At 39.3% G+C, this 17,010-nt stretch overlaps 4 protein-coding genes across 6 annotated transcripts in view; all 4 read left to right on the top strand.

Annotated features, from left to right (window-relative positions):
• Positions 1-177: 177 nt before the first annotated feature.
• rps20 (ribosomal protein S20) lies at positions 178-1,568 on the top strand. Its single transcript, XM_007559840.2, has 4 exons — positions 178-393; positions 880-979; positions 1,151-1,224; positions 1,346-1,568. Exons 1-4 carry the CDS (start codon positions 193-195, stop codon positions 1,526-1,528), a joined length of 558 nt encoding a protein of 185 aa, XP_007559902.2. The 5' UTR covers positions 178-192; the 3' UTR covers positions 1,529-1,568.
• A 1,179-nt stretch (positions 1,569-2,747) lies between these two features.
• On the top strand, positions 2,748-8,367 carry LOC103143348 (kinesin-like protein KIF20A). Of its 2 annotated transcripts, none has more exons than XM_016675183.1 (18): positions 2,748-2,989; positions 3,091-3,186; positions 3,640-3,759; positions 3,829-3,967; positions 4,043-4,227; positions 4,315-4,411; positions 4,605-4,751; positions 4,825-4,936; positions 5,004-5,066; positions 5,211-5,357; positions 5,445-5,610; positions 5,695-5,859; positions 5,961-6,100; positions 6,198-6,363; positions 7,395-7,518; positions 7,592-7,659; positions 7,714-7,848; positions 7,945-8,367. In XM_016675183.1, the coding sequence occupies exons 1-18, from the start codon at positions 2,927-2,929 to the stop codon at positions 8,164-8,166; spliced, it is 2,355 nt and encodes a 784-aa protein (XP_016530669.1). In that variant the 5' UTR covers positions 2,748-2,926; the 3' UTR covers positions 8,167-8,367. The 2 variants fall into 2 exon arrangements, with proteins under 2 accessions (XP_016530669.1, XP_007559898.1); XM_007559836.2 differs by having other exon boundaries at positions 2,749-2,989; positions 7,729-7,848.
• Positions 8,368-9,663: 1,296 nt separating this feature from the next.
• Positions 9,664-14,720, top strand: rgs9bp (regulator of G protein signaling 9 binding protein). 2 transcript variants are annotated; one of them, XM_016675184.1, is made up of 4 exons: positions 9,664-9,793; positions 9,879-10,157; positions 12,805-13,111; positions 13,599-14,720. In XM_016675184.1, exons 2-4 carry the CDS (start codon positions 10,062-10,064, stop codon positions 13,979-13,981), a joined length of 786 nt encoding a protein of 261 aa, XP_016530670.1. In that variant the 5' UTR covers positions 9,664-9,793; positions 9,879-10,061; the 3' UTR covers positions 13,982-14,720. The 2 variants fall into 2 exon arrangements, with proteins under 2 accessions (XP_016530670.1, XP_007559897.1); XM_007559835.2 differs by having other exon boundaries at positions 9,664-10,157.
• Positions 14,721-15,871: 1,151 nt separating this feature from the next.
• mcur1 (mitochondrial calcium uniporter regulator 1) overlaps positions 15,872-17,010 on the top strand; it is an 11,796-nt gene continuing 10,657 nt past the window's right edge. The window contains exon 1 of the mRNA XM_007559834.2: positions 15,872-16,314. Coding sequence (XP_007559896.1) covers positions 16,032-16,314 — 283 coding nt within the window. The 5' untranslated portion in view covers positions 15,872-16,031. The remainder of the gene's footprint in view (positions 16,315-17,010) is intronic.

Below are 17,010 nucleotides of genomic sequence, written 5' to 3'. Positions count from 1 at the left end.
CTTGTGTTTCTGGTGGTTTTAGCGAGACGCTGAACAGTAATCCAGAATCCATACTCAAGAATCAATAATTGTTGATAAACAATGTGAGACCGGATTAATTATATCGGCCACAGTTTCTGATATTGGGGAAATTGTTCCTGATTTTGAGTCTGAACGTTACATCGTGGAAGTTTGACGAACGCGGACCAGTAGATGTCACTGTTCCCTAGTAAACCCTGGTGCGAATACAGAAGAAGAAAAGACAGCGACCCGGATGAGGAGAATATAAAGCGGAAGCAGGCCTCGGCTTGTCCTTTTTCCTGTGGAGCTAACCACGTTGGTAGCGTCCGTTCCTGGCTCACCGCTGATCGCTTGAATTTCTTCCGATTAAGTCGGTCAGGAATAACTGAAATGGTATGCTCTTTTTCAGTATACTCAAATCTTATGTATATTTCGTGCATGACATTCGTATAGTTTAATTTAGAGCAAATAACTAAATCTTTACCACCAATAGCAAGAATTCCACCTGGCTTCCCGCCGTATGTAATACAAAAAAAAAAAAAAAAACTTTAAGAGAACTTATCTTGTTCGTGTTAAACATGTCAATTAGCTTAGTAAATTGACTCAGTATTAACCTAGGGTCGCTGTTAATAATTCGGCTTAAAGAAATTTAATATTTGTATTTAGTTTGTAGACATTATGTTTAAATTGAAGCACAAATCAAGCTAATGAGATTTTTAAAACCAAAGTTCTTCCTGGTGTGAATTGAACAATATTAAAGTCGTGAAAGCAATTCTGTAACTAAAAACAAATCACTCCAAGTGCAGCTTCTTTCAAAGATTAAGGTAGAAAAAAAAAAAAAGAACCACGACGACACGGCGGGGTCTTCTTCTACTCCAGGCTTTTAAGGACACTGGTAAGGCGCCGGTTGAGACCGAGGTCGCCATCCATCGCATCCGCATTACCCTCACCAGCCGCAACGTGAAATCTCTGGAGAAAGGTAGCTGGCCTCCATTTATGAATTTATTTTAGATAAAATTGAGCGATGAGGATGAAAAACATTTGACAGTTATTAAACATGGTGACTGTATACGCTATTCTGAGCCGAGACGTCTTTACTAAATTTATTGGTTGTAGTTGAGTAGATCTTAATTTTCTTTTTTCTTTTAAGTCTGCGCAGACCTGATCCGTGGTGCCAAGGAGAAGAACCTGAAGGTGAAGGGACCGGTCCGTATGCCAACCAAGGTGCAGACTTTTCTAGATTTTTTTCTTTTTCCCCCTCTAGTGTCACACCACTTTTACTGAAACCTTAAAAATCTTTTGGATGTCCTAAAGCATTCTTTAATTTTTTTTTTCTCATCTCTAGACTCTGCGCATCACCACCAGAAAGACTCCCTGTGGTGAAGGATCCAAAACCTGGGATCGCTTCCAGATGAGGATCCACAAGCGACTGATCGATCTGCACAGTCCATCTGAAATTGTCAAGCAGATCACCTCCATCAGCATCGAGCCTGGCGTAGAGGTCGAAGTCACCATTGCAGATGCATAAGCAGTGCAGTTTTTCAATAAAAAAAACTGAAAGAAATTACGCTCGTTTCTTTGTGTGAAACTTTTCTGACAACTAAGAATCCTTAGAAAATAAGGAAATACTGATGAGTTTGAAAGTATTCAACCTGTAACTTTCAAACTGGTTTAACAGTTGAGCATAAAGTTATGATTTGCTAACACATGTGGGTGGAAGTAGCTTTAATAAGCTAAGAAATGAACATTTGAATCTGGGAATGTGTATTTGATTCATTTCACTAATTTAAGTATTTGAAACTAGAGCTCCCAGATATTAAAAGCCCATAATTAAGGTTCATAGATAATTGACAGAGGGTGACACAGAAGCATCACCCTCTGTGTCGTGGTTAGCTCTAGCCCCTTTCAGATTTTTTCATTTAATTTTCATGTGTTACTATTGAAAAGTTTGAGGATTCCTAGTAAAAACAAGCAAATCAAAGGGAGCGTCATTAAATAAAACCTGTGAATGGCAAACAAGGAAGATAGGTTTTATAAGACTGTAGGTGAAATAAAATAGATTAAAACTTGAACATACAGGACTTTAACACTTTTTAAAATACAAATGCATAATACAGGCAAATGTAGTGGATGAAACCACAGAATATGTTGGAATGTCAGAAATGTAAAGTGAAAGTTTGAAAAATAAGGCAAAGTTTAGCATAGATGCAGTGGAAAAAGAATCATTCTAACTTGAGATTTTCATTACCTTCTAAATGAACCAACAAATGGCTAAAATGTATCACATAGTCATACAAATTTACAGAGGTGCACATATAATATGAGCCCAGATGGATGTCAACTGTTAATTCAATTATATTTAGAACTATATTGCATTATTAAACAGAGTTTATAGAACATTGTTAATTTAAATTATCAATTTGGTGAATAATTTGCAAATATCAAACACATTTCTTAAAAAAAATTATATATTTTTTTTTCAATAAAAGCTCCAGAAAAGCCATGTATTTGCAGTGTGAACTGGGCGTGTTTGCCCACATTTTCCAGATGAAATTGGGAAATGCTTGGAGTATGAGGAAGAGAGTAATCTCCAACTAAGGTGTTGATTTTCAACTAAAACTCCTCCTTTGCTTGTTCCTCATCAGTTCTAGCCGAGTCATTCGCCAGCTGACCGTTAGGGAATGGACCTCAGTGCTGGAGCAGAACCCTCCTCTGTAGTTGGTCCCACAAGATGATGATGTGGGTAGGCTCACACCTGCTTCCAATAAAAATGATCACATGTTCCTTTGACGCTTTTCACCGGTAGATCTTTTTGCAGGTAGTGGTAGAGTGGAAGCTCATTTCAGGCTGAAAAGTATTAGATTTCTCCTTGAAATCAAAGCTTTTCCTCAGGAAGAGCACTGTTTTGATTTCACCAAGTGAGGACATGCAGCCTGCTGACATGGATCTGACTGGGGAGTTTTCTGTCTTCAGTCCTTCACTCCAACAGGTAAAGGCTTTTCGTAGCCTATTTCTGCTCCAATCAAATCACTTCAGACTAATAGCGATGCCATTCTACCTGAAATATGTATGTTTATTTTCCTTTTCTAGACTGTGATGACTTCTGGTGCTGGACAGCAGATGATGCAAATTTACCTCAGAGTTCGGCCCTTTTCCAAAGAGGAGCTCTCTGCCAACGAGGATCAGGTGCAGTTTAGGCCTCAAGTAACCTTTGCATCTTAGTTCACATCCAAAGACTGTTTAACTGAAGTCTGTTTACTGCCAGAGTTTTAGTTCACCTGCTTTCTTGTCCAGCCAAGGCAAAGGGTTTAATGACTCGCGTGTTGCATTAAAGCAACCATTCGCCAGTGTTACAATGGCTTCTATCTTCTAAAGGGTTACGGTTAGGGTTAACCCTTCTAAAGGGTTAACCTTTAGAAGAGTTAACCCTTCCTTTAGCTTTGAAAAGCTAAAGGAAGCTCTTCAAAGAGGTCATTGTCATGGAAATGGTCACAAATGTGATTAGAAGCTATTTTACCCCCTTGGGTTTAAGGTACAATTGAAAGATTGGGCATCGGCCCGTAAGTTGCTGAGGCATCTTGAGTAAAGCTTTAATTTTAAATTGCTAAACCGACCCATACCCCTTTCGTCTCTCGTCAGGACTGTGTTGTGATTGATGATGGCCAGACGGTGACTCTGAACGCACCGAAGGGATCTGCCACCATGAAGAGCAGCGAGAAAGGAATTGGCTTGTCGATCCACAAGTTCTCCTTCTCAAAGGTTTTAAGCAAGCTCCGCACCTCTTTCAATATCTACGCATCAGACGTGGCTTAATTTTGGTGCCTCTAGGTTTTTGGACCCCAGACAACACAAGACGAACTCTTCAGGGGTGCGGTGAGAACCCAAGTGTTTGATTTCTTGGAAGGAGAAAATGCTTTGATATTCAGCTATGGCGTAACCAATGCTGGGAAAACCTTCACAATCCAAGGTAAGTGTGCAAGCACCCAACCCTCTGTGAATAATCAGGCACAAGCCCTAAATTCAGGCTTTGAAATCCTTTTAGGAACACCAAAAGATCCGGGGATTCTTCCACGGGTGTTGGATGCTGTCTTTAGCTACATCGGAGGCCTTCAGTACCATGGAATGGACCTAAAGCCATATCTGATGAATGGCATCCAGTTTCTGGATGCCGAGCAAGTCAAGCAGGAGAGGACTGCTAAAATGACTGTTCTTGCTTCAGTCAAAGAAGTGAAACCTTAGATTTACCTCCAACTCTTTGCAAATCATCTAAAAATGTCTCCGCATTGTCATAACTTCAGTGTTCTTGCTCTCCAGGAATGTGATCATCAAAGACTCAGCAGTAGTCCAGAGCCTTCGATCTCTTCAGATATCACTCTTTCATCTTCTTCTTCATCATCCAACAACCTGGCAGGTAGAAAACGAATGCTCTTTAATTTGCAACTAAAAACTTTTTTTTCTTGGGCTTCCTTAAATAAAAAAAAGACACTGGATCTTCATCTCTGGCATGAAAATCCAATGCGTGTTTGCCAAGATGGTGGCAAACATTTTATATTTATTTATTTATTGTCACATAGCATCTACTTTTTTTTGTTTCCTCTTGACAGAAGCTGGTGGCGACCAGTTTGCCCTGTGGGTGGCTTTCTTTGAAATCTACAACGAGTGTGTGTATGACCTCCTCCAGCTGTCCCAGTCCAAGAAGCGCTCCTCTCTCCGCGTGTGTGACGACGGAGCTGGAAATGCTTATGTGAAAGGTGTGAAACATGTAAATACAAATGCAACATTTGACTTTTGCAGTAATTTAAATACTCTTTATCTGACTTTAAGATCTCAAATGGATTAACATCCAGAACCTGAGTGAAGCCAACAAACTGCTGCAGTTTGGAAATAAGAACAGAAGTGCTGCAGCCACTAAAATAAACCAGTCGTCCAGCAGAAGGTGAACTATTAAGTTTTTCATCTATCTTGTTGGAATTGGGTCTGTGTGTTTATTTTCTTTTTTTTAGTCACAGTATATTCACCATGAAGTTGCTGAAGATCGACGGACAAACAGTGGAAAGGATTTCTGAGTAAGTAATATTGATATCAGATCAGGAGATCCTAACGTCTGGAATTTAAATCTCTTAACATGAAGGCTGCAAAATATATTTAAAGATTATCCTTTTCTTGTTTGTTTGTTTTTTCTTTTTTTTTTTGGTGAATAACTTTCCCAGGTTCTCTCTCTGCGATCTGGCTGGTTTGGAAAGATGCAACAAAGCGAAGACATTCGGAGAGCGGCTGAAGGAGGCTGGGAACATCAACAATTCCCTCCTTATTCTAGGAAAATGCATCAGCGCCCTCCGTAGCGGTCAGGCTGACGGGTAAAAGGAGTTGGAAGCTGGTTGCCAATCATTGGGTTTAAATTTACTTTTTGTTTAACTGGGACAACTTTGTGTCTCGGTGTCAAGAATGAAGGTCACCTACGTTCCGTTCCGAGAAAGCAAACTCACCAAGCTCTTCCAGGCTTTCTTCTGCGGGAAAGGAAGAGCCGCGATGATTGTCAACATCAACCAGTGTGCGTCCACTTACGACGAGACCCTCCATATTATGAAGTTCACTGCCATCGCCAAACAGGTTAGTTCAGGCAAATGGACACCAAGGTCATTCCCAATTCGAATGAGACTTTATGCAATCAGAACTCCCCCCCACGCCCCCCAGGTGGTTCAGGTGATTCCAGATGAACCTGCGGCGCCTTCAGGCCCTTGTCTGGTCGGCAGGGATGGGAAGCCATTGATGAGGAATGGCATTCTGGAGGGCTACCCATCCGAAGACGAGCTGTTTGAAGAAGAGGACGATGTGGACATGTCTTTGCTGCCACAAAATGTAAAGCTAACAACTATCTTACTCCTTTTTTTTTTTTTTTTTTTTTTTAACTTTTGTGGCTCTAATGAAAACTCTTGTCTGCATGGATTTCTCTTTTTAAGGATCTTCTGAACATAATTGAGAACCTCCGAACTAAATTTCTTGCCGAGCGAAAGAAGAACCTGGTCCAAGAAATGGAAATCCGTAAAGAAATGGGGGACGCCATGTTGCAGCAGCTCCTGGAGAGCGAAGAACTCCGCATGTATGCTCAGTGCTGTTTAGATTCATCTTGGGTGGTTCACTTTAACAAGCCATTGGTGTGTGTGTGTGTGTGTATATATATATATATCTCCTTAAAGCCGGCAGGCTGAGGAGCTGAAAGAGAGTTATGCAGAGAAGCTGGAGAACACGTTTGAGATGTACAAAGATGCGATCAAGGAGCACGCTTATCAGTGTGCGATGAGCAACCTGGAGGATAACTATGTGCCGCTTGTTGCGTTCACTGCTGAACAGGAGAAAGCTGAGGTAATTTCTTTTCCTTGTTTTTTTTTTTTTTTCTTTTTAAATTAAAAATTACATTTTAAATTAAAACATATGAAATGTTCTTTCACATTGAAAGAACTTTGTAGAAGTGATCCAAACAAAATAAGTCTCTTAAAAAAGACAGATTAAATATAAATACAAAGGAGTGACTATGAATGACAATTTCGTATTTATAACAACTGGCTAAACTCAAATTACAAAATATAGTGGTGGTAGTTTATAGCTTAAGAGTCATTGGTATTACAGCTCCTTGATTGGTCCCAGCTTAACAACTATGAAATTGATTACATTCAGTTTTGATACTTGCATATTTATACATATGCTAGTATACGATGTATAAATATACATATTATATTTGGTGTCAAAGGTTTTGCCCCATCCTCATTTACATTTTTGCTTTTATTTTAACATTTGTCATATTTCAGTAGGCTTCAGTGTTTCCAAACATTAAACCAACTTAAGGGGTGGTGTGGTGATGCAGGGGTTAAGCACAACACACATAAGGAGGCCTTAATCCTCAACAAGGCCGTTCGATTCCCGGCCTGGTGAACTTTGCCACATGTCTTCCCTCTCTCTCTTCACCTAATTTCCTGTCAACACTTTCAAATAAAGGTCACTAGAGCTGGAAAAAAAACTTAAATATTACATAAAGATGAGGCAAGCCTACAAATCATACAGTTTTAAAATTAAAAGTTTTAAAAATGGAGAAAAGTTTTCTGTGCACATCTAATAATTTCCATGTTATTACTTCTCACTTAATTACACAAATATAATCGTTCTCCACTACCACGAAAACAAGTTGCAGATTATTTCCATTATGTTGATATTACAACACTGAACTAACTTCAATAGTTTTTTTTTTTTTTTGTCCTCCTTTACCTCAAAATAATAGAACGAATTATCCAAAAGGTGGGACAGAACTTTAAACATTTTAAGTTGGCCACTGGCTACATCACATGACATATTTTACAATGCAGTTTCTATATATAAATATGATTTTTGTTTTTTGGTAGGCGCTCAAACGTAAAGTGTCTGAGTTGGAGGACTTGCTGTCCAGCATAGGAAGAGGCGTTTCTCCAGTGCTGAGAGTGGATCAGTGGTGTCAGACGGAACCGTTGCCAGATGCAGGAGAAACGGGTAAAAAGTTTCCTCTCTCCCGTTCTGAGATCTCTAGATGCATTGATGTTAAATTACTTTTTTGCCCACACAGATGATCGAATCAAACAGCTTTGCCAAGAAAATGGTGTCCTTGAGAAAATGTGCGAGGATAATAAACAGGTAACGGTGTCAGAACCTCTCACTCGGAGGCTGTTTCAACGCATAATGATGTAGATGTTTGGTCTTCAGTTCATTTTATATTTGGAGAAAAGGCTGGTGGATCTTAGCCAAACTCTGCAGCACGTCCGGGATGATTTTCTGGAGAAATCGGATGATGCAGAGGCTCTGCGGAAGACGGTTGACGAACAGGTGAGACGATGTCGCCGTTGGGGACAGAGAGTTCAGAAACTTCCCACGGTTGCAATCGTCTTTTGAGTGTAAATGTTTTGTGCTGTGTCACAACAGTCCAAATCCATGGAAGACGTTCTGTGCCAGAATGCTGAAAAAGACGAGGAGATTGCCTCGCTTAAAGCTGAAATCGAAAAGCTTTCACAGAAGTCTCCAGTGCAGCTCAAGACCAGGACCAGGAAAGGCCTACTGGCCAACATCAAGGAGGTGGTTTCATCCCCTAGGAGGGGCCCGTCCAGCAACAGCCTCGTGAAGCCTCCCAGGACTGCCAAGTACTGAACATCCCACCGTCTGTACTTTGGTGTTTTTTAAATGCAACTTTGTATCTTAGTGGCTTAACTCAGCAAAATGTTTGAATTTATTGAACTGGAAATCTCTACAGAAGGTTTCAAATGTAATTTATTTCCAGATATTGTTTTTTTACATTTTAAATGTTTTTGTTAATAAAATTCTATTGTTGATCCCTACTTCTTGATATTATAATCATTGACTCAATTTGATTGCTTTAAAATACCAGAACACATCAATTTCTTCCAAACTGCTTTCCTCACACAAATTGCTGCCTGACCTCCCTGTTCATTAGGATTAAATTAAAACACAGGTGGACTCAGTTTATAAATGGGAGTGGGAACTCCCAGCATTAATTTGACGTCAGACCAGCTTTCTAGCTCAGAAGTCAGAACATGGCGATGCCTGTAAACATTGTTTGAAATGGCTCCTAAAACATTTTAAGCTTTACTTAAGCAAACGTCACTTTTTAGGTCCTTCCTGTAGGACCTAAAAAGTGGTCCTTTTTAGGACCACTTTTTATTAATGTCTAATAAATTAATGTCTGACGTCATTAATTTGACGTCAGACCAGCTTTCTAGCTCAGAAGTCAGAACATGGCGATGCTTGTAAACATTGTTTGAAATGGCTCCTAAAACATTTTAAGCTTTACTTAAGCAAACGTCACTTTTTAGGTCCTTCCTGTAGGCTAATTCCTTACTGTTGTCGATGCTAGCACCCGCCATATTGAAACGTGAAGTCCGTCTTATTGGGGAGTTGCTCCCACTGGGAAATCTGACTTTAGAGGGCGTTCATTTTTTTTTTCTCCTTTTCTGCTGGGCAGTCAGAATTTCCCAGTTCAGAGTACAACTGGAAGTCAGTATAACTTGGTGACTTTGGACGGAGCTGGGTTTTACTGAATTATAATTGGGGCCAGCTTTACAAGGATGTGGGCCCTGGGCTGGATCCAGTTTTGGTGCCCAATCCACTAAGGAAAATGTATTGTAATAGTGCATATTACAACAAATAATAGCAGATATGTCAATACATAGGCAGTAACTCCCATATTGTTACCAAAGAAATCAACTAATTTTATAATTTTCAAAGACTTGAATTTTGTTTGTATTCATAAAAAATCCAAAATACTAATACAACTCCCCTAATTTGGGCAGATAAGCTTTGTATAAATCACAATGTTTCCAAAACATGCATTCATTAAAAAAAAGAAATTGGGACCTTGGGCTGCTACCCCTGTAAGCCTTCTCTAAAGTCTGGCCTAGATGATCAATGTATTGGACTAAAGGTGGAAATATTCATAAGTTACAACTCCATAACTACTTTTTTTTAATTGCACATTTATTTGTATTTTTTCTAAGTGGATGCGCTCTACTACAAACCCTAGCTGTGGGACGACTGCATGAAGTGCAGCACGTTGACCTTTACAGATGAGTGAAGGAGGTGTAGCCTGTACGGAGCGCTTGAGGTAAGGGAGCAGAGCCTCCTCGGTTAGTGAAAGGACCATCGTGGCTCAGGCTGCCAGCTGCTCTCCTGTCTCGGTGATGGTTAATGAGATTAGCAGTCCGTCTTAGCCTGCGTCAGTGCAAAGGGGTCAATCACTGGATTATCATCTTGCTTAAGAGTTACATCAGTTTAATATACTTTTTTCTTTATTGCTTTCACTTTCCAAAGCATGTTCAGCACGTACAATTGCACTTTATCTGCAGATGGGGGTGCTTCGCTCTGCAACATGCTTCGCCTCGGGACCGAGCGTGTCCAGGCTCTCGGGCGCTGAATGAGGCATCTTCCAGGGAGAGAAGAGGAGCCAGGGCAGCTGGAGAAGTGAAGGGCAGTGGGGCCGAGATCTTGCCTGCTGTGGCAGAGTCTGAGACTCTGTGCGAATCATCCCCATGCCACTTGTAAATAACAAAGTTGGCGATGATTGCACGGCGAGCGGAGACAAGGCTTTGGCCGATGGAAAGGCGCTGGTGGACTCGTTGATAAAGGTAAGTTGCAGCCGGCTTTTATTCATGCTTTCATAGCTGAAGTTGATGCTGTGACCCAGTTCTAGCATGTCATGTTCTACCAAAAATAATAAAGTCTTTGTGAACATTTTTTTAGATGTCTGATCTTAAAACATGGCCCCAAAAAGAATGGAAATATGTCTTGAAAAAAAGATTTTTTTAACATAACTTTCTATTTTAAATACATCCTCACTCTCTCACCATGCCCAGACATGATCATACACAAAAACAGGAAAAAATCTTTCCCCCCTGCAGCTAAAAGAGCACTTTATTTGAAAAGAATCCCCCGGTCCAGTGCATCTTTGTGCTCCTCTATTAGCTAATGTCATAGTCCTGCCATGCAATTCTGTCCCCACACTTAGTATCAAATATTCCATTTTTTTTTCTTTTTTGTGAATATTTTCTTGTAGTTTTGTCTATTACTTTAAAGTTTAAGCATATTTAAATAATTATTTTATATCTTCCTGCCTGATGAAATAAATGTATTGGTGCTGAGACCATCTTCATGTCACCACCAAAAAATATATATAATGTAAAATTGAATTTTAAAATGTGTTATATTAACTGACTTTTCCTCTGAATACTGTCATCTCTGATTAACCATGTATTAATATGTTACTATATTTTATGTAACATACTTTAGTGATTAAATTGAACAAAAATCAATTGTGTAAATAAAGAGTTATTATTGTGTTGCGTCACGAAAAAAAAAAATGGGGGCCTCTTGTACTCTGGTCCACAAGGTTGTTTTGGCTTATCTACAAATAGATCCATGATAATGGGATTATATCTAATATTTTTAATGAATGAAACCATGGCTGCTAATCGCCTGAGGCTAAGCTAATGGTTCTTTATAAAACCCATGAACTGCTTGATGAATATCACACCAGACAAACTGTACTTTTTTTTCAGACTACCTAGATCCTTGAAAATTCAGCTCATCATTTTTTGTCAATGAAATGTTGCCTCTACAAGTCAAAATTTTTATAATGTGTATTATAGTTTTACTGCACTGACTAAAGTTGTCATAGGGACATTTGTATTGCCGTTTATGTAGTTGCTAAGATGACTAATAGATAACGTTTAATGGAGATTAGTGGTGCTGTGGTTCACGTGACGTGAAAAGCCACAGCATATCAGTGTTTATCTACAGCACCTTGCAAAAATATTCACACCCTTGAACTTTTTTTTTGCATTTTGTCACGTTACATTACAACCACAGACCTCAGTGTAATTATTTAAGAATTTATGTGAAAGAGCAACAGAAAGTACTGCAAATTTCTGAAGAGGAAGTAAATGAATGTGCACTACTTATTCATCAAACTTCTTCAATAAAAATTTGAAAAGTGTGACTCTCTTTGTGTTTGGAAATCGGATATCCAGAGTTCCCAGTCGGGGATGTGACAAGAACATTCTTTGGACTCAGAAGGCCCGAGTTCAGCAACTAATAAGGCAGCTTTCTGTTTAAACATAGTAGAAGTCACAATTAGAGACTATTTACAATCAGTCAAATCAGTGATTTGACTGATTTTTAGACTTTTATAAACACACATCACCCTAAAAACACCATTCCCACTGTAAACATGGTGGTGACAGCATCATGTTCTCAGGATGTTTTTCTTTACAGGAAAGCTGGTCAGAGTTGATGAAAAGACAGATGAAGACAATGAGAAAAAACATGAAGCCAAAGCTACTGTGGAGGTGTTTAGATCAAAACATATTCTTGTGTTAGAATGGCTCAGTCAAAGACCAAACCCAAATCCAATTGCAGAGGTTTAAAAACTGATATTTAGAGATGTTCTCTGTTTAGTCCGACTGACCTTAAGCTTTAAAAAAAAAAAATCATAAATAAATTAAGAAAAAACATTTGGTTTCTAGGTGTGCAGAGCTGGAGATATGGACCAACAGACTTACAGCTGTAATTACTTAAAGTGATTTGATAAAGTATGGATTCAGGGAGAATTAATACAAAGGCACGCCAGGCTTCTCATGTTTCTTATTGTTAAAAGAAAAAAAACAAACAAACAAAAAAAAGACTTATTTTTCTATAAAACAATTGAGCTACTTTGCATAGTACATACCATTCTACTGAAATATATCAAGGGTTTGTGGTTGGAAATCTGGAAAAGTTCAAAAGATGTCTAAACATGGTGGCTGTTTGAGTGCTTTGTTTGAATTGTTAATTCCCAGGTGAATAGCTAAACCATAAACAAATATATGATCACTAATCTATACCGACTTACTTTTCTGTGGAGAATAAGTTTTCTCTAATGTGAATTTTTTTCTTGTTTATAGTTGCTGAAATTCAGCATCTCTGTGTGTGTGTGTGTGTGTGTGTGTGTGTACTTGTTTTAGTTATCATAAAGGTTCCAAACCACGGGAGCCCACCTCAAAGAGGGACCTTGTGTTTGCGTGGGGCCCAAAATCCTGTGTGTGTGTGTGTGTGTGGTGTGACAAGAATCTTTAATTTTGTTGTCTTTTAAGAAAAGATACAACCAAACACTAGGTTTGCAACACAGTTGCTCTGTTTTTGACATGTAATATTGTTTTATGTGTTGTCCTTGATTAAACAAATTCAAATTGAATTGAGTTGACGATATAAATCCCTTTTTTTCCCTCTCTCTCTCAGGTTGTAGCTTGCTACCGGCATTTAGCCTCATGCGTGGGTGGTTGCACAGACAGCCTGCAGCTCCGCGATGAGTTGAGGCAAACGAGAGAAAAGGCCCAAAATTTGGCCGGGGACATCTGCCACCACCTGACCTCACACCTCAGGGACAAGAGCCTGCCCGATGGACAGCGCAAGGAGATGGAGCTCCTCTGGGTGGCCTTCTCCTCATGCCTGGAGCTGCTGCATGTTGACATGTGCAAAGTTTTGAACATCAGCGGCATTGTCTCGTTAGCTGACTCTGCATCACTTGTGCATACTGGCCTGGAAGGTAGGTAATAATCTGAATGCATCACTACCTGACCCGTGTGAAGTCGACGCAGAGAGCTAGGTTGGTCAAGCCGATTGGTCAGCAGGCCAGTCAACATGTTTGAGAAAGAAACATGCTTTCTCAAACATGTTTTGCATGTATGAGAAACCACGCAAAACATGGCTTAAAGAGAGAATCGTTGAATTTGTTGTATTACTTTACACTCACTGTTTGATACTAACAGTATCAATTATCTTAGACCAAAGTTTTAGATGAGTTAACACCATTAGAGAGTGAGGATGTTAAAATGAAAGTTTTAACATCCTCACTGGTGCTTTAATTTAGATGCTGCCGTGGTAACAGCAGGAAGCTGCCGTTTAGGAGTGCTCCACTTAGGCTAAAACAACGTGATCAACAAATAGTTGTTATCAGAATATCTATTTGTTCTCATTAAAACTTTTCATAGTTTTTATGTTCAAAACACAGTTTGTCACCCTTCGCCCAACAGGAGGATGCAGTGACGTAGCGGCCCGGGCCCTGAGTTTGCCCGACCTGAACCAGGCTCAGACAGATTCCCTCCCTTCCGGCCTCGAGAGCCAGGAGCGCAGTACCATGGAGCTGGAGATCAGTCAGATTGACCGCATGATCGACGACATGGAGATGAAAGTCAATGTGCTGCGTTGGATGGTGGAGCCCCACGGGCCGCAGTACGCAGACCCCCTCAGCAGCACTGACAGCGTCTCCATGGCTGTGCAGTCCATAGACGAGGAGCAGCAGGCCCCCACATCACAGCCCCTGTGCCAGCGGAGCCACATATTTGTGCTCTTACTGCTGGTTGGTGTTTTTTTCGTAGCGGCCACTTTATCTCTCTGTATTTTCTTTTTCTCATGAGCAAGACCTTAAGAAATTTAAATTGATCATCTTTTTCTGAAAGTGAAGAAAAATTACTTATTTGTTTAAACAGTGTACCAGACTTAATCCAGCTGCAAGCTAGTATACAATTTTTTACACTAAATCTAACTAAATGCTTTGATTTTAAAGTATGCCACTTAGGACTTGATTCATAATCTGAAATTGAGTGTAGTCCAGATGGTGAATTTTCCTTTTGTTCTCTGCTCTCTGAATTTATCAGTAACAGGTTGGAAAAATCAAATGGATCGCCTCCTGAAGTTGGATGTCCCTGAACAACCCTGAACATATCACTATTAACTTGTTAAATCAATAACACATGCATGTAGCATTATCACATTTTTTGTAAAAATATTCCTCTAGGGCCAAAATGAAATCCTCAATTATTGCTAGCTTGCAAGACCAATGACTGTTAGCTTGCATGGCTAAAGGCTGTTAGCCTAGTTATTAAAACTACATTCTATTTGTTCTCAAGTTAGAGACTGAAAAACAAAATCAAGAACATCCTTAAAATCTGAATTTGTTTGTCTCTAACAGCTAAAAATGCAACATATCTTCCATGGATGTATGAATTTGTGGCGGTTGCGTAAAGCTAGCTATTGATAACTTTTGACAGTTTGTGTCTTGTTAAACCTTTGGTGCACATAGAGCTATGAAAATCTATTTTTCCGAACATGTCCTTTCAATGTTTTGAACACATTAAATGAAGAGAAACACATGATTGACAGCTTGTGTTGCTACTATTAGTTAACAATAAACCAAAGAGCAAATCTCAGTGGAAATCCCACAGATTTTCCAGCTCCTATATGAGCCACGGTGAAGTTCTTTGGGAAACTGGAGCCAAGATTTAGTTTTTCTCTGTTAAATGTAATAAAGTATGTAAAACAGAAAAGCTAACATTTCTGTACATTTTGCTTAATGATTGGAGGAAAAAAAAGAAGCTAGAATGACACTTGCAACTTATTTTTTCTGATTGCCAATAAAAGTATAAAGTTTGACGAAACCCTGTTGTCATTTCTCTTTTTTTTTCCTCAGAGGGACAATTTAATAAGATCTACTTTTGAAATGAGGTTAAATTAAAAATCATTGAAGCAAAATAAGATAATTCTCCTGGCATCTTCATTTTGTTTTAAGCCAGGCTAGATGGCCCAGCCAGCACACCACCAACCCGGGATAGTGTTTAACATTTATGAACCTTTAAATTGTCATACTAGCACTGGGAACATGCAACTGATTCCTGTCAGAGTAAAAAATTAAAGAAAACAGTGTAAACATTGTTCACTGAGTTTTGTTATTTAATGTGTTTTTTTTAATGAACCAGTTATTGTGTAGGTTTTGCAGCTCTAGAAAAATTAGTAATTATCATGGGTAAGGGTAAATATGTCTCTTTGGATTCAAATGATTGCTACTGCTTGATCTATGCATGAAAAATGTACAATAGAATATCCATTCTCTATTGTCTTATTATGAAAGCTTTTGTTTAGGTAATTTTGAAGAATTTTAGGTATCACTTCTCAGTCCCCACCTTTAAAATTAACCACATTTTCAATCTCCTCCTGGTGTACAATGAAAGAAGATTAGGCAAATAGTTTTGTAAATATTTTTAGCAATTTATCTGCAGAAGCGGAACCTATAGACAGATTTTGTGCTCATGTTCATAATGTCCTGATGTTCTTTATGTACTCGCCTCCTGTAAGCACAGGAATTATTAGATATGAAATATAGATCTACTACATAAGCATAAATATAGTTTTCTTTGTGTTTGAAATATTGGGAAACGTCTGGCATAATTTTAAAATAAATTTGTAATCACGCAAACTGCAATTTAGTAGCGTGTTTTGCGCTTTATTTTGACAGGCGAGACAGGAAGTTTGTATGGTATACATGTCATACTTAATTGACAATGGGTCATTTACTGGGTGAAATGCGGCGATGACAAAACGAAAAGGCGATATCAACACTTCGGAGATTTTTAACAGACAGGGGACCTGCTTTGGGAAGGACTTTCTCCACAACGACGCAAACTTTGACCATGGTGCTGAAACAGCAGCCTTGGCTGCTGCTGAAGCTCTTCCGTTTGAACCAATCACAGAGGCGCTTTGACCCCGCTGCTTTAATCCAGGACAGGGCAAGTAGGTGGGCAGCAGCACTGCGATCGAGCATTGCCCCGGTTCTGTGGAGTCTGACAGCAGGCAGCACCTCAGTTCTCACCGCTACATCTCGGCCTAACTTTGAGCCTCAGTCACTGAGATGGAGACGAGCTCCAGGACTGAAGGTTACGGGTTTCTCTGTCCTGAGAAACATCTCCGTGCGAGGTAAAGCTGCTTATGGGGTGGGGTTTCATTTGTATCAAAAATAAGTAGAAGTCATATGTGTAGATGTGTCGTTGCTATGTGTTGTTGGTCTATGTCGTTGGTCTATGTTGCATGTAGATGATGCATATGTAGATGTTGCATATGTCTATGTTGCATATGCGTTCGCTGCATATGTGATGAACGTCGTTGGTCCATGCTGTTGGTTCATGTCGTTGGTCCTTTTCGTTAGTCCGTGTTGCTATTGCCTGTTTTCTGCGCCATTAAAAAGTGCTGAAGTAGGTCATGTATGATCAAATTGTTTATTAGATATTACAAAAATGTTGGTCTTTCAATATTAGTGGTTTCAATAAAATTGTTTTCAAAATGTTAAGTTTTCTACCTCGTATTTTCTTTAGGCATTAGTCGGGGCAGCTAACGAGGTAAAGGGGTCCTGGCCCAGTGAAGGGGCCGCTAAATTTCTTTTTAAATCTGTGATATATCTTCATTTTAAGAAGAATTTTCACTGTTGGCATGTATTTGAACTTCTCTCTTTTATTCACTTCAGCGCACCTCACAGTTTTAAACAAATTCTGTAGTTTTCGGCGTACTTCTAAATCTGCTCCTTATTCGCATCTTTTTGGGCCTTCTACTGCCTCTAGTGGCGTGGGGTGGTAACACATCGAATATAATTTCATTACTAAATCAAAATTCCACAAC

This window comes from Poecilia formosa, unplaced genomic scaffold (genome assembly GCF_000485575.1).
Source record: "Poecilia formosa unplaced genomic scaffold, Poecilia_formosa-5.1.2 Scaffold108, whole genome shotgun sequence".
Classification (NCBI taxonomy): Eukaryota; Metazoa; Chordata; class Actinopteri; order Cyprinodontiformes; family Poeciliidae; genus Poecilia; species Poecilia formosa.
Note: the sequence above shows the minus strand (reverse complement) of the source record. Positions and strands in the feature narration are given on the sequence as shown.

Coding starts and splice junctions, on each gene's coding strand:
- LOC103143348 (XM_016675183.1), top strand. CDS start 2,927: ATGCAGCCTGCTGACATGGATCTGACTGGGGAGTTTTCTGTCTTCAGT. Junction 4,228..4,314: donor TTCTTGCTTCAGTCAAAGAA/GTGAAACCTTAG, acceptor CTTGCTCTCCAG/GAATGTGATCATCAAAGACT. Junction 6,364..7,394: donor CTGAACAGGAGAAAGCTGAG/GTAATTTCTTTT, acceptor GTTTTTTGGTAG/GCGCTCAAACGTAAAGTGTC.
- rgs9bp (XM_016675184.1), top strand. CDS start 10,062: ATGCCACTTGTAAATAACAAAGTTGGCGATGATTGCACGGCGAGCGGA. Junction 10,158..12,804: donor TGGTGGACTCGTTGATAAAG/GTAAGTTGCAGC, acceptor TCTCTCTCTCAG/GTTGTAGCTTGCTACCGGCA. Junction 13,112..13,598: donor TGTGCATACTGGCCTGGAAG/GTAGGTAATAAT, acceptor TTCGCCCAACAG/GAGGATGCAGTGACGTAGCG.
- rps20 (XM_007559840.2), top strand. CDS start 193: ATGTCACTGTTCCCTAGTAAACCCTGGTGCGAATACAGAAGAAGAAAA. Junction 394..879: donor GGTCAGGAATAACTGAAATG/GTATGCTCTTTT, acceptor CTTCTACTCCAG/GCTTTTAAGGACACTGGTAA. Junction 980..1,150: donor CGTGAAATCTCTGGAGAAAG/GTAGCTGGCCTC, acceptor TTTTCTTTTAAG/TCTGCGCAGACCTGATCCGT.